At 47.0% G+C, this 15,237-nt stretch overlaps 2 protein-coding genes across 2 annotated transcripts; one reads left to right on the top strand and one right to left on the bottom strand.

Moving 5' to 3' along the window:
- The first annotated feature begins 282 nt into the window (after window positions 1–282).
- On the top strand, window positions 283–3,857 carry LOC109760746 (alcohol dehydrogenase 1). Its single transcript, XM_020319552.4, has 10 exons — window positions 283–609; window positions 859–995; window positions 1,100–1,146; window positions 2,090–2,415; window positions 2,505–2,587; window positions 2,685–2,760; window positions 2,845–2,906; window positions 2,987–3,082; window positions 3,184–3,345; window positions 3,498–3,857. The coding sequence occupies exons 1-10, from the start codon at window positions 576–578 to the stop codon at window positions 3,612–3,614; spliced, it is 1,140 nt and encodes a 379-aa protein (XP_020175141.1). The 5' UTR covers window positions 283–575; the 3' UTR covers window positions 3,615–3,857.
- Window positions 3,858–12,448: 8,591 nt separating this feature from the next.
- Window positions 12,449–15,007, bottom strand: LOC109760748 (L-type lectin-domain containing receptor kinase IX.1). The gene is made up of 2 exons (XM_020319554.4): window positions 13,368–15,007; window positions 12,449–13,270 (listed from the first exon to the last, which is right to left on the bottom strand). The coding sequence occupies exons 1-2, from the start codon at window positions 14,756–14,758 to the stop codon at window positions 12,520–12,522; spliced, it is 2,142 nt and encodes a 713-aa protein (XP_020175143.1). The 5' UTR covers window positions 14,759–15,007; the 3' UTR covers window positions 12,449–12,519.
- Between the last annotated feature and the right edge of the window lie 230 nt (window positions 15,008–15,237).

Genomic DNA, 15,237 nt, shown 5'->3' with positions numbered 1-15,237 from the left:
AGGCGCTACACGGCCAGCGTTGCACCCGTGTGATCCGAAAATTACTAAGTCAGTGTGCAGCGCCTGAGAGATAGGCGTTATACTAGTGCAGCGCCTAGCTTCTAGGCGTTGCACTAATGCAGCGCCTGAGAGCTAGGCGCCACGGGTCAACCGCGTGAAATAGTTTCACGGACGGTTCATTCTGTGATTTAATTTTGCCTATAGATCAAATTTGTCAAATTTGCCGCAACTGCCCGACGCCCACGACCCCACGCCATGGGCCCCGACGCCACGGCCCGCACCGAGGAGGGAGGGACAAACCGCGGCCGCAGCTTCCAGGTGGAGGCAGGAGCCCCGGTTTCGGCGCCACGCCGCCCGCCCCTGGTTTGCTCCCCAAGAAGAACAGAACAGAACAGGGGGCAGGTAGCCAGCCAGCCAGACGTGGCGAAACCGCACCCTCCCTCCCAGCCCGGCCCCATATATACCCCCGGCCTCCCCACACTCGGTTCCCCACGGATTCGTTGATCCTGTGAAGTGAGAGATCAGTTCTCGATTTCGATTCCGGGTCCAGAGAATTCCCCAGGCGAGCGAGCGAGATGGCGACCGCCGGGAAGGTGATCAAGTGCAAAGGTCCGCGCCTCACCCCTCTCTCCTCCCTCCCGGCATTCCCCGGGCCTCACTGGAAGGCGCTTGCTTGTGTTTTCGATTCCTTGCTTACTGTCCTGATTATTTCTTCCTGCGTTCTTCTCGGGACAAATTTCGTGAGGGTTAGCTAGGCTTTTTCGTGATTTTAGGGGAGGATTTCCTTCCCCTTGTGGTAGTATCATCCGTGACTGCATTTTGATGACGCTCTTTCCTTGGATCCGTCCGCGGTTGCAGCCGCGGTGGCGTGGGAGGCGGGGAAGCCGCTGTCCATGGAGGAGGTGGAGGTGGCGCCGCCGCAGGCCATGGAGGTGCGCGTCAAGATCCTCTTCACCTCCCTCTGCCACACCGACGTCTACTTCTGGGAGGCCAAGGTACGCATGCCTTGCCACCGGCGTCACGCTCGCTTCCGCTCAATAAATTATGCTGCGCATCAGTTTTGTTGCTGACTTGCGCCTCCGTGGCTTCCGATGCTCAGGGCCAGACCCCCATGTTCCCTCGGATCTTCGGTCATGAAGCTGGAGGGTATGTTTCCCAAGTCTCAACCACTGTACCTTCCTTGATGAATTATTACTCTGTCTGTCTATACATGTTTACCATGCGCCTGTGATCTTATGTTCTGTTTGGTCTTCCTTCAGTTCAGCGTCTATGTCATGTCTCTCTGCTGTCTATGTTTTGTTTGGTCTTCCTTCAGCGTCTATGTTTTGTTTGCTGTTACTAGTTCCCGTCAGTGTGGAGTCTCGTTTGTATTTTCTGAATTTCTTGCACCTGTTTAGCAGTGGTAGGTTGAGTTAAGGTGACGTTTGGGACTTGCTGGATGCTTTGCTTTGGTGATTTCGTTAATGAAATCCGAGGGAAACCCCCTCTTTTGATTAAATATAACATGTTTACCATGCCGTTCATACATTTAGTTTATGTTCTCCTCTAGTATTTCTAGATTTCAGTTGTGCTAATTGTCTGTTGAGAAAGGATAGGTCGACCACAGAACTGAAAACATGTGAAGCAATCATAAGAACTGTGTTGCCCGTGTAGACCGTTACAGAATAATTGTTGTTGTCTGTTTTGTAATGGCGTCACTGTCGTTGGATCTTGGTAGAGCAAGTATGGAACACCAGAGGTCAATATCATAAATTGGTACTAGGACTTCCGATTGACATGTCTTTCTCAAGTGAAGATACATCAGGAGATTGTTCCATGTTGCTTTGTTGACTTGCTTTATCTATCTCTTTATTCATCTGATGAAGTCCTTTTATATAGATATTCTGGTCAAATTTATCTGCTGCACGTCCCCTAAACTTATTTCTCATGTTAAGATACATCAGGAGTTTGTTCCATGTTGCTTTAGTTGACTTGCTATATCCATCTCTTTATTTATCTGATGAGGTGCTCGGACATGAAGTCCTTTTGTATAGATTTCTCGGAACAAATTTATGTGTTGCACGTCCCCTGAACTTATTTATGTTCACAGCATAGTGGAGAGTGTTGGAGAGGGTGTGACTGAGCTTGCCCCTGGTGACCATGTCCTCCCTGTGTTCACTGGGGAGTGTAAGGAATGCCCACATTGCAAGTCTGCGGAGAGCAACATGTGTGATCTGCTCAGGATCAACACCGACAGAGGTGTCATGATCGGGGATGGCAAGTCACGCTTCTCTATTGACGGGAAGCCGATTTACCATTTCGTAGGGACTTCCACCTTCAGTGAGTATACTGTCATGCATGTTGGTTGTGTTGCCAAGATCAACCCTGAGGCTCCCCTTGACAAAGTCTGTGTTCTTAGCTGTGGTATTTCCACTGGTAAGTTGATAAGTTGACTTCTGTTGCTGTGGTATGCTTGTTATGGCTACATCTTATCTTGAGATGCTGAGTTGCCATTCCTTTTGTAGGTCTTGGCGCATCCATTAATGTTGCAAAACCACCAAAGGGTTCGACAGTGGCGATATTTGGGCTAGGAGCTGTTGGCCTTGCTGTAAGTGCCCTAATTCCTCTCTTGATTGTTCTGCAATTGCAATCGGCATGTGCGACTGGCTTGCATCTATTTACCCCTTCGTGTTTGTATGATTCAGGCTGCAGAAGGTGCAAGGATTGCAGGTGCATCAAGGATCATTGGTGTTGACTTGAACGCCAGCAGATTTGAAGAAGGTAAATACTTCTGTTTTTACTATTCATGAGTCTAATCTGTTGCTTTGCGAAGATTCTAATGTTTTATATCTTGTCCATGTTCAGCTAGAAAATTTGGCTGCACGGAATTTGTGAACCCGAAAGATCACACCAAGCCAGTTCAACAGGTTTGTTTCTTCATGTAAGGCAATATGGTTATTCATTGTGCTTAGTGATCATAACATACAACTTATTGATGATGCTTTAGGTGCTCGCTGAGATGACAAATGGTGGAGTTGACCGCAGTGTTGAGTGCACGGGCAACGTCAATGCTATGATACAAGCATTTGAATGTGTTCATGATGTATGACTTTCTAAGACATTAATCATCCACTCAAGCATGATAATTTTGCATTGCCTCTTTTCTCTAGATGAAAATTTGAATTCTGTGATCTATATATGCAGGGCTGGGGTGTAGCTGTGCTGGTGGGTGTGCCGCACAAGGATGCCGAATTCAAGACCCACCCGATGAACTTCCTGAACGAGAGGACTCTCAAGGGCACCTTCTTCGGAAACTTCAAGCCGCGCACTGACCTGCCCAATGTCGTGGAGATGTACATGAGAAAGGTAAACAGGAATCGCCAAATTGCTGCAGCTTGGTCTATGGTCGCGAGCTTTTGAGCTTTGTTCATTGCCACGCCCTATTTCTAAATCATCTAGAAATGCTAAGCCTTTGAAGACTTGATGCTCATGCTCAAACAACTTGCGATTGTGGTCAGGAGCTGGAGGTGGAGAAGTTCATCACACACAGCGTGCCGTTCTCGGAGATCAACAAGGCATTCGACCTCATGGCGAAGGGCGAGGGCATCCGCTGCATCATCCGCATGGAGAACTAAGCCGCCTCACGCGCTTCTGATCGCTCCGATGTAATAAGCGCTGGGGTGCGGTTTCTGAACAAGATCATCGTCTGTGGTTTCGCCTTCCTTGGCAAAGTAGCGTAGTATTAGTTCAAGTATATCTGTAATTACGTACCGGACAAGTGGCTGTACTACGAACGAGCTCTCTTTTGGCAGCAATATATGCTGCTGCTACTACTACTATGGCCATGAGTTTCAGTTGAATAAGTGTTCTCAGCCTGATGTTTCAGTGTCCCGTTGCTTCTGCTGCGTTGCTTATTCAGTATTTCCTTTCCTACTCTGCTTGGCCGACTCTGCTGGGACGTGCTTATGGTACTTGGAACTGAAGGTACGACTTGGTTCGAAAGTTCAGGCAATGTAGTCTACTTTCTTCTGCTTCCTGAATCTGTCAATAATTCAGGATCAAGTAGTGGAGTATTTTTCTCTGCTCTGGATGATTATGTTGGCTATTGCTCTCAACAGGTTGCAGAATCTGTTGTTGTCTCTGCCATGCTGCAAGGTGAAAATGTGTAAAACCCAACAAGTGAGTACTGTTTGCAAACGGTTATGCCAGTTCTTATCTTTTTTCGAGAAAACAGGAGGACCGTAGTTGGTAGACCCATGCCAGCAAAACTCTGGCCCGTGGCACGCTGGTCAAAAGGCAAACCAGGCCCGTGATGATACCACGTTGATGTTGACGCAGTGACGGACTCGTCAAATGAGCCCCGTTAGTTTGACCAGACAGCGACGGCATCCGTCAGGTAAGTCCGCGAGGAGGAACCTTGGCAACCAAGGCGGCAGCAGCATCGGCGAACCAAGTCAGCCAAGTACAACTGACATGTGCTTAATCTCCACGCATCAAGGACCACACGAAGCTTCCCAGCCTTCGTCCCGGGGCAACACGCGCCATGCCTTCTCCCCCTCCCTATAAATGCAGCCGCCACGAGAGCATCACGGCAACACAAGCTGAGCCAACGCAAAGATCGAGCGAGAAACTGAAAAAAGCGACGGAAATATGGTGCTGGGCATGAACTGCTTCGGCGCTCCTGAAGCCGCAAGCAAGGTGTCGCCGGCGGGCAGGCGGCTCGGAGGAGAGGGAGCAGAGGCCGTGGAGCAGAAGGCGGCGGTGAAAGAGGCGGCGCCGAGTGGCCACGTTGTCGGCGAGGCCAAGCAGATGGGAGGTGTTGATCATCAGGTGAAGGCGGCGGGGAAAGAGGAGAAGAAGAAGAGGAGCGGGGCTCCGATAGTGATGCATCACTTTCCCTTCCATTCTCGTCCCGGGTTGCTCTGATTTCAACCTCCTACTAGTGTGGTCACTGCAATTTTGATGAAGCTGTTGTCGGCATTCTGCCAGAGAGTTCGCCTGCTTTGTGAGGGCTAGATTATTTGATGAGCATTGTAGTTTTTTCTTAGAATTCGTATCTTTGTACTCCCTCCGTCCCAAATTTCTGCGACGAGTAATTCGAGTCGAGACGGAGGGAGTATGTGTTAATATAATGCCATAAATGTTCATTTCGGAATACTGTTTTGTTTGCCACAGTTTTAATAACGCATGCTCATGGAAAGTAGTCACGGTCAACTAGCACTAGGAGTCTAGGACATCCCACGGATAGCCAGATACCACGACAGTCGTTCAATCTAACTTTAAGACAGCAAATTCGAAAAGTCGACCAAGCCAAACAAACATGCTCGCACCAATCCAGTACCCTAATCACGCTCCAGTTTCGGTTGCGGCAAAGGAGGATTTGAGGCGTGTTTGGTAGGTCGCACGCAGCCGAGATGCAAAATCGGCATGTTTGATACTCCCTCAGTCTAGGTGTGTAAGTCATCTTACGTTATGCACCGCGATCAAGGCGGAAAGGAAAATGAGAAAACTTAATGTCTTTTTGCTAATTAATAGCATTGCATGCAATAAACTAATCACTGCATATCATGTTTGGTAGTCTCAAGTCATTGAAAGCATGCACGGCCCACATCTCTTATTGGTTGATATGTCATAAAACAAGAAATGAGGAGGGAGTTAATGTACCGTGCCTAAGTATTTTGAGATTATTTGGTTTTCGTAAGGTGACTTACACACCTAGACGGAGGGAGAGTAGCATGACTTACATCGAATTCCTAGCCGAGGAATAGTCAAAACGACCGTTTTTGCAGAGCTAGGCTCAAGCCATGCATGCCATTCGTATGCACGCGTTGGGAAGCATGGAAGATGGACGTATCGGCCATTACTACTTACTCCACTCCTTTCACCGTTCAAACTGCCATTTCTCTGTGTGGGTGAGAGAGAGGGGAAAAGAAAAAGAAAGAATAAACACAAAAAATTGTGGTTGAAAAAAAAGGCAACCGACAAATAGCAAAATTGTTTTTTTCCTGTGTTGGATAGACTAAAGCTATTCCCCTCTTTTGTAGAGTTGGTTATTTTTCTTTGCCGGGGTAAAAGAAATTTATTTCAGAATATAGAGTTACAATGAAAAAGCAAGAGATTCTCGATATATGGGCCTCTTTTATGTAGCCAAACAGTGGTGCTACATTTAGAGCCTTTTGATTTGTGACTAAGAGGGTGCTTGAATACGTTTTAGTCTCATGATTAAAAGTAGTGGGACTAAAACTTGCTAGCCTCACCCATGCTTGGATCTAAGTACTAAAAAGACTAAAATCAAGTTAATGAGCATTTATTATCCTCCAAACCCTCCAATCCAGAACTCGCCCGTGTTAAAGGAGATGAGTTAAATGAGGAGAGAGAGGACTAATCCACATTTTAGTAGGGGTACCCCTGACTAAAAATTTTTAGTCTCAAAACTAGTTTTAGCCCCAATTTAGTTAGGGATGCTTGGAACTTTAACCTCATAAAGAGACTTTTTTAATCAGATTAAAATAAGTCCCTTGGATCCAAGCACCCTCTAAGGTTGCCACAACAACTAAGGTTAGGCAGTTATAGTGTGTTGACGGCGACCCAGTCCCCGAGGCCCACCGCGGGCGTGCATGTCGGTGCACACTTCCCGACCCCCGCCTCTTGCGAGCGGGAAGCCGGTGCCACCGCTCGGCATTTCCCGCGCCTCCGGATCTGAGCTCACCCGCGGCGCGACAATTAGTGGATAGGAGCTGGGGCCTCACCGAGAAGCACAACCCGTCCCGGTCCTCCCACCTCCGAAGAGGCGAAGATGGCGTAGACCGCGCCGTAGTAACTCAACGGCTCCGTGAATGGTGGGCCGGCTGCCATGAGTACCCCGAGTCTCCTCTGCCGTCTCGTGCACCTTTTTTTTAAAACAAATTAAGGAGCTTTTTGGCCGTCTCGCGTAGCTGCTGGGCGGGAGGTGGAGTGGATCTTGGGCGGGTTGGGTACAAGGAGGAAGAATGTGGGAGTAGTGGGGTGGGTTGACCTGCTTTCTTTTGGTTCAGTTCGCTTCTGTTCAAAACAAACGACCAACTAGGAGAAAAACCAAAAGCAAAAATAAACCGTCGACGTGGCAAGCGCTAAAATTGAGAAGAAGAAAAATCAAGTTAAAATGTACACACTAGGGTAAAACGTGGCACAAAGGGCAAAAGTGAAGGTATACATTAAGGATTTTGTCCGGGTTAAAAATGAAATTAACTCTTATTTTATTAATGTCCACACCGGAGGTCTCCTCGTTAGAATCTGACATCCCTGGTCACGGCTGTCCGCTCAGACGTTTAGGCCAACTTCAATGCACCCCCAAATCGTCTGCCCGCGTCTGTTAAGGATTAAACGGACACAAACCGCGGCCCAACGCGCGGGCGCAAACAGACAAATGTCTGTTTTTCGTCCGCTTTCGACCCAACCCCGGCCCAAGTTTGGGCCGCGTTTGCGGCCAAACGGATAGCGCGCGCCCTTGTCCTCTCCCGGCCCGCCCGTCGGTAGCACAGCCATCTCACTTTCCCTCCATTTCGTCCAAACCTTCCCGCGCGCCCCCTCCTCTCCCTCCTCCATGGACGGTGACCCAACGAACCCCAGCGATGCGGGCGCGGCCGCGCGCCCCGCGGCGAAGAAGAAAGGTCCCAAGGGTCCCAGGAAGCCTCGATCTGAGTGCACGCCGGCGGAGATCGCCTTCCTCGACAAAGAAGCGGCGAAGAGAAGGGGCCGGCGGGCAAAGATGAAGGAGATGAAGGCGGCTGAGGCCTACACCGTCGCGGCCAATATCCTTTTGTTCTCACGTTTGCATGCAGGTGGACAAGATGCAGTCACGCGACGCAAACCCAAATCCAAACGGACACAGCCCCATTCTCACACTCAAACGGACAAAATACGGACGATACGGATATCCGTTTAGGGTCGTGCGTTGGAGTTGGCCTTGACGGGAGGGCCGGTTGAATGCCCGCCAAGGCATTTTTCCTCTCCCCGTACAAGTGCAAATGGATAGCGACCTTGGCAACCAAGAAAATGTATAGCGACAAGATTCGTCAGACAAGTCAGCGACGAAGAACCTTGGCAACCAAGGCGCGCGGCAGCCACCGTGGCGATCAAGTCAAATAATCATCTGACCTCGTGCTTCCGCTCACATCGGTCGTTTTCGTCCTGGACGAACCTTCACGCCGCTTTCTCCCCTCAGCTTCTCTCTCCAACTTGTATATAAGTGTCGCACTACTAGTCTAGTAGCATCCTCATCGTAGCAGCAAATAGCACAGGAAGCAACAACACTTGAGAGAGAACCCGAAACACACACACACACACAGGGGGAGGGGGAGAGGGAGAGTGGCTGAGGTGATGATGTGGTCTTCGAGCAAGCAACAAGGAGGAGACCGAGAAGAATGGAAGCAGCACAAGATGGTAAAAGAGGTGAAGAAGAGTGAGACACCCATCTTCACGTATCAGCTCCCCTTCCATTCTCTCCCCCTTAACAAAGTCAAGAACATCGAGGTCGACCGCCTGAGGCTGTCCTTCACGACGCCGAAAAATTCTACGCTGGTCCCCGTTGATTCCGGTTCTGATGAAGAGAGTGACGAAGATCAAGGCTGTTCGGACATCGATTCTGATAAGCCTATGGACGAAGTGTTAGATCACATCTGTTGTGGTCTGCATGCTATTCCCCGGAAAAATAAAGCAAGATCGGCCAAGAAAAGATCCCACAAGCTCAGCTCTAGGAAATTCTACAAAATATTCAGCTGAGGGCCCTTTTTTTGGAGTGTACAAGGGATCTCGAGGACTGGCTGAATTCAGATAGCCTCCTCTTTGGTCAAAGTGTACAGTTTAGATTTCATTGCTGATTCTCCATACATTGTAAAATTTGTACGCGCATATGTATAGCTTCTGATCTTGAATAGTAATCATCTTGTTTGGCAATGTGTGTGTGCCAGGTTTGTGCGTGTAGCTCCCCGCAAAAAAAATTAAGGTTTATGCGTGTAGGGCAGTCTGCCTCAAGAAACCTTGCTGCCGACCGAAAAAACTTGACTTTGGAAAATGTTCTTTTTTTAGGACGTTTTATTAACTTAATATATGTAGCATCAAGCGGATACAACACATCATGACCGACACCCAGCCTCTGCATATCCAAGATGCACACAACCGAAGGTAACAAGTCAAACTAAAAATAAAACAAAACGACAAGTAGGAGAACTACTAACCGAAGCAAACTTGTAATTCCACTTGCCGCCACCACAGGCTTAATAGGATGAAGCGTGGGATGGCAATTTGCCGGATTTTGAGACACTAGCACAAAGACAACTATACAGATGATCGAGCATAGTAGGAACATTCAGCTTAGATAGCTCAAATTCGAGCTGGGTATTTAGAAATATGACACCCAAGACGGCTAATTTTATAAATCGCCACGAATTGCTATTACATGTGAGACGGTCTATTTTGACGCCCGATTCGAAACAGAAGCAATACGATGTGAGACAAGCCTCGTTATAAACATGTCTCAAATAGTTTTTGTCCAGTATAACGAGCCAATATGAGGCAGCCCTCAAATTGTAGGTTCACATTTTCTCACCCTGTCGGCTTGCCTCCCAACAAAAATGGACAGACTATGTACCGGTTGCCTGTTTTTGTTTTCGGGCTAGTCAATTTCTGCTCTACCGTTTTTTTTATCCAATGGACAGCATGTGCAACCCAAATCGGCTGACCACACGTTTGTTTCACTCGGTTTTCCTCAACCATCCAAAGTCAACCCTTTGCACACAAATGAACAGAAGCCCACAATACTTCTTGGGCTGAGGCAACAACAGAGCCATTAACCTAAGAAGAAATGTTCAAAGGCTCGTTTACTATTTGTGTTAGTCACTATATTTAGCCGTGTCCTGATTTTAGATCAGTCGCATTTTTAGTCGTGTTCTAAAAACAATGCATACCTATAATAAATCTAAAAATACATTAGATTTATTGTTATTTGAAAATCTAATTTTGGCCAGTCGCATTTTTAGTCGTGTTCAACAGTTCAGTGGATTTAGGCCCAAATAGAAGAAGAAACAAGCCCACACAATAAAGTCCATGTTGGTCTGGTCTAATACAGCTATGTTAAACCGCAGTGGAGCCCAGGCCCAAAGAATATAGTCCACACTGGCCAATGATATTAGATGGATAAGTGCCACATCCTGCATAATTATAATAAATCTAATACTTGTGGTCATGTCACGTTAAAAGACTAAATGAACAAAAACAAAAACAAAAATGAAGTTTTCTAAGAAGAATGAATTAGTGGAATTGCTATTACCATTGAAGAAGAAAGAAAATGAAAAAAATATTTAAATTAAATAGTACAAAAAATCTAAGGAATAAGCATATAATAGCGAAATTTCCACAATAAAAATGTTTTCTAAGGAAGAATGAATTAGTGACATTGGTATTACACTTTAAGAGAAAGAAAATGAACACAATTAAGAAATGATAATGAAAAAATTTGCACACAATTTGAATAAAAATTGCACTTTTTTACAATAATCAAGAATAGCCATATAATAGTGAAATTCTCAAAAAAGTTTTATAAGAAGGAATGAATTAGTGGCATTTGTATTACACTTCATGAAAAAAAACAAACAAAAAAAGAGTTTTCTAAGGAAGTGTATAGTAGCATTTGTATAATCGTTTAAGAACAAACAAAATGAAAAAGAACCAAAAAGATAATGAAAAAAATTTGCACACAATTTACACATTAGGTTTGCCTTCCTGTTATAATAATATGTAAGATAAGCATATAAAATTTTTGTAAAAGGAAAAAAAATATTTTTTTAAGGAATTAAATAGTCGGATTGGTATTACACTTAAATAAGAAATAAAATAAAAAGTAAATAATAAATTTTCTATGAAATATTGGATTAGTGGCATTGGTGAGAAAATGAAAGCAAAACATAAGAAAACTTGCACACAACTTTGCACTGAAATTGCACTTTTTATAGTATGCAAAGTATAAGCATATAATTGTACAATGTTTGCACTCAAATATAATTTACACACATATTCACTCACAAAAAAAATACAAACATATTTTATAGGACTTGCGTATAAGCTTACCCACACAAAAAAATGAATAAAAATAAGTTTCCTAAGAAATAAGGAATCGGTGACATTGTATTACCCTTTAAGAAGAAAGAAAAAGAAACAAAATTAAAAAATAACAAAAAAATCTCACACAATCTACACATAATTTTGTTTTTTTAGTAATATGCAAGAATAAGAATATAATAGTGAAATCCTCTAACATAATTTTTTTAAGAAGTAATGGATGAGTAGCATTGGTATTACCCTAATATAGAAAGAAAATTATTTCCTAAGGAAGAATAATTAGTGGCATTGGCATTACCGTTTAAGAAGAAAGATAATGACTAAAAAAGAAAAATGCATAAAAGGGCTTCAAGCCTAATAAGAAAATCGATTAACCCCAAACATGGGCAAGTAAAAAATTCAACCCAAGCAGTCATTAAAGAAAAAAAAACTCAAAAAAATTAAAGAAAAAAAACAGAATGAATATTGAGAAAGAATCAACGGTCAAAAATTCAACTTACCCAAATTTAAGGAATGTCTGACTTACATATAGCTAAAGTGTATAATTAAATAGTGCCACACGATCGCAACATCAACCACTCCAAGACGAACAAATATACGAGAAAATCTAACAGCCAAAATGTCGACTAAGCAACAATAAATGAACATGAGACACAAGAAGAAAAATAAACAAATATAATGCCGTATTGGTTACTTTTTCTTATTAGTAAATGAAGATATATACTAAAACAAAATATTACATAAACAAAAATGAATATTATTTCAAGGTACAATGGATTAAGGACGTTGGGATTATCCTTGAAGAACAAAAATTCCAAAATACACAAGAACAACATATAATAGCATAACTTCCAGACAATAGTACATCGGCAACACCACTAACCATTATACCCCACACTCAAGGGAAAGCTCCACAACCAAGCAGCCAAATTGTGGTCGTCCAGTAGGATAATATACCCATAATGTATAAAAAGGAAATGACCGTAATATCTGATGGACGTTCCTCGGGCGGGGTTGACATTTGCGAACGTTTTGTATGGGGTTGACAGTTTCTTCAGAATCTCCCACAAAAGAAAAATGACAGTTTTTTCAGAAATGCATAGCAATTTGTAAATGAAAGAGAAATTTTGCGGCGAAAAAGGGCAAAATCTGCCATCTCATGCCAGGTAAAGTTGCTCCTAGCTGAGTTCGTCAGTTATCATTTCCGAAAAGAAAAAGTGGTAAAATAGAGGACCATAACTAGACGGCTTGGCGGAAGACAAATTGGAAAGAATTATTTAACACGAACTATAAAGTGGCAGAAAACCTATGGGCACGTGGCGTAACTAAGCGAATCGGGTTGCGATAAAGAAAAGGTCGTCTTCAGGGAAGAAAATTCAACGGCACATGTGCTGTCCCATTCAATCATGAATCATCGACTGTAAAGAACTACAATAAAATACTAAATTATGAGTACTGATGTTTGAGTAAGGAAGACGAATCCTTTGAACCGATCGTGCTAACGTCGGATGAAGTAGACGTGTGTGTGCCGTAGCCGCTCGTCGACGTCGACGTCGACTGTGTCACACTGAACGAAGACAGCCCGCTCGGCAAAGACACCAGCGGCCCGTACGTGGGCACGGGCATACTGGCGGGGAGCACCGGCAGCTGATTAGCATCCTTGGACTGGAGCACGGCCATGGCTGCTCTCATGGACGGCCGCGCGCTCGGGTCCGGGTGCGCGCACCAGAGCCCGGCGACCATCACGCGCTCCACCTCCGCCCTATCGTACTCGCCGTCGAGCCGCTCGTCGGCCCCGTCGAGAAGGGCTCCCCGACCATACAGGTCCCAGACCCACTCGACGAGCCGGAACAGTCCGTTCTTCTCGGCAGGATCATGCAGCAGGCTCACCGGCCTCCTTCCGCACGCGACCTCCAGCAGAAGGATGCCGAAGCTGTAAACGTCGGACTCGGCGCTGGCCCTGCCGGTGATCATGGACTGTGGATCCACGTAGCCCGGTGTGCCCGACACGGCGGTCATCGTCTGCGTCCCGACGGCGTGGTCGATGAACCTCGCCAGCCCGAAGTCTCCTAGCTTGGCGCCGAAGGACTCGTCCAGCATCACGTTGCTCGGCTTGATGTCGCGGTGCACAACGCATTGCTCCCACTCCTCGTGGAGGTACAGCAGTGCCGACCCCAGCCCAGTTACTATCTTCATCCTGTTGTATCATGCAGCAAGAATCATCAACATATATAGTTCGATACATGATTCATGCCGATTAATTTCAATGTTTGAGTGGGCAATCATCAGTTTACCTCATCGGCCATGTCAAGAAGGTGCCCTTGCCGTGGAGATGAATGTCCAGGCTGCGGTGGGGCATGAGCTCGTAGACGAGCAGGAGCTCGTTGCGGCCGTGGCACCAGCCGACGAGCTGCACCAGGTTCCGGTGCCGCAGCTTGCTTATCACGTTGATCTCTGACGTGTACTCCCTCTTCCCCTGCATCGAAGAGTCCTTGGAGAACCGCTTTATAGCCACGGCGAGGCGAGGCTCTCTCAGGTTGCCTCGGTACACCGCGCCAAAGCCGCCTTGTCCGAGCTTCTCCTCCGCCGCAAAGTTCCTCGTCGCATCCACCAGCTCCTGGTACGGAAATCGCCTCGGCCCCGTGCTCCCCATCTCAATCTCCACCGCTGGATCGCCGTCCTCGTCCTCCGAGCCCATGTCTTCCTCCTCAACCTCTCGCTTCTTCTTCTTGTTCCCACGAAGACTTATCAAGATTACTGCGGCGACGATGATGAGCACCAGGAACAGTGTCGCGCCGGCACTTGCTCCCGCTATAACTCCTGAACTGTGGCTGCCACTGCCACTGCCAGGGGAGGGTGGGGCGACGGTGACCGCCTTCGGTTCCAAGGACGAGTTGAAGTACCATGAACTCAGCTGATGTAGCTCTACGGACGAGGACGTCCCGGCGGAGAAGCCGACGGCGACCTGCTCCGGCAATGCGCTCTTGAGGTCAACCTTGGAGCTAAGGCTGTAATTCCGGCCTCGGCCATCGCCGAGCCATAGCGTCAAGGACAGAAGGCTGGAAACGTTGTCGTACTGTATGAGAGCGGTCATGTTCCCCATGAGGCTGAAGCTCGGCAGGGACTTGGTTACTACGGATCGGACGGAGTTGACGTCGATGCCGAGGTGGTCATAGGTGGCGTCGGGATCGGATACCTGGGTATCGTTGAAGGTGTCGAACTCGACGGCGACGAACCGGTTGTCCCCTGTCGCCGAGGCGCTGGTGCTCTGGTTGGTGAGGCCGAGGTCGAAGCCGTAGGAATCGTACGGCAGAACCGATGGGTAGCCGGCGAGGAAGAAGGTCATGCCTTTCCCCTTGTTGTTGATGTTGGGGATGCCGATGGCGAAGGAGAAACGCGTGGTGAAGCTCGCCACCTGGCCCGTGGCCTTGTCCCAGAGCAGCATCGGCTGGGCGTTGTAGGACACCCGGCCCGCGCTGTTGCCGATGCCGGCGAACTTGTTGGCGCTGACGTCGATCCACCCGACGCTGAAGGAGGCGTCCCCTTCGATTCTGAAGTCCTTCTGGTCTTGAGAGCTGAAAGTGGAGTAGTTGAAGAACAGGGAAGCGGCGGGAGGAGGCAGGTGGCAGCAAACGCAGAAGACGAGGAGGAAAGCACAGGTGGCCACCGGCGTGATCTCGGCCATCGCCACCGGCGCTGGTGCACAGTGTCAAGCTGCCTTGGCCCTTCCCAATTCCCATCCGTATATAGCGTGGCGTGCTCGAACACGAAGAACAGGTCAACTGGCCATCCTGGCCTCTTTTCCTTTGAGAAAACGCAATCAGTGGGTGCTCTGCTCTACATTTGTATATGCAAGAGCGCACATGAGAGCCAATCCAGTGTGGAACCACGCCGACGACTGACTGCCCGCTCCAGCGTGGACCGAGACCGGTGTGCTCTGTGTCAGCCTCGCCCCTCCACCCTCTTATCTGAACCTACATTCCATTCATGGGGCATCAGATTGCAAGGTGTTGATCGAGGACATCAAGCCGAAGAGTGGGGTCATTTAGGGTGCTATTATATATGAAATCATAGAGTACTCTAGTAGTTTATTTTATATAATTTTATCCATGAGTTTAGGAGTTCGAATTTTGAGGCTCACAATCCAGCGAAGTATACATTTCA

This window comes from Aegilops tauschii, chromosome 4, assembly GCF_002575655.3.
Source record: "Aegilops tauschii subsp. strangulata cultivar AL8/78 chromosome 4, Aet v6.0, whole genome shotgun sequence".
NCBI classification, from domain to species: Eukaryota; Viridiplantae; Streptophyta; class Magnoliopsida; order Poales; family Poaceae; genus Aegilops; species Aegilops tauschii.
This window is presented reverse-complemented; position numbering and strand designations above follow the sequence as displayed.

Bases quoted from the DNA above. Each gene is read 5' to 3' on its own strand.
- LOC109760746 (XM_020319552.4), top strand. From the start codon at position 576: ATGGCGACCGCCGGGAAGGTGATCAAGTGCAAAG. The intron at 2,761-2,844 runs GTAAATACTTCT...GTCCATGTTCAG, and splicing joins CGCCAGCAGATTTGAAGAAG to CTAGAAAATTTGGCTGCACG. The intron at 2,907-2,986 runs GTTTGTTTCTTC...ATGATGCTTTAG, and splicing joins ACACCAAGCCAGTTCAACAG to GTGCTCGCTGAGATGACAAA.
- LOC109760748 (XM_020319554.4), bottom strand. From the start codon at position 14,758: ATGGCCGAGATCACGCCGGTGGCCACCTGTGCTTTCCTCCTCGTCTTC. The intron at 13,271-13,367 runs GTAAACTGATGA...ATGATACAACAG, and splicing joins TTCTTGACATGGCCGATGAG to GATGAAGATAGTAACTGGGC.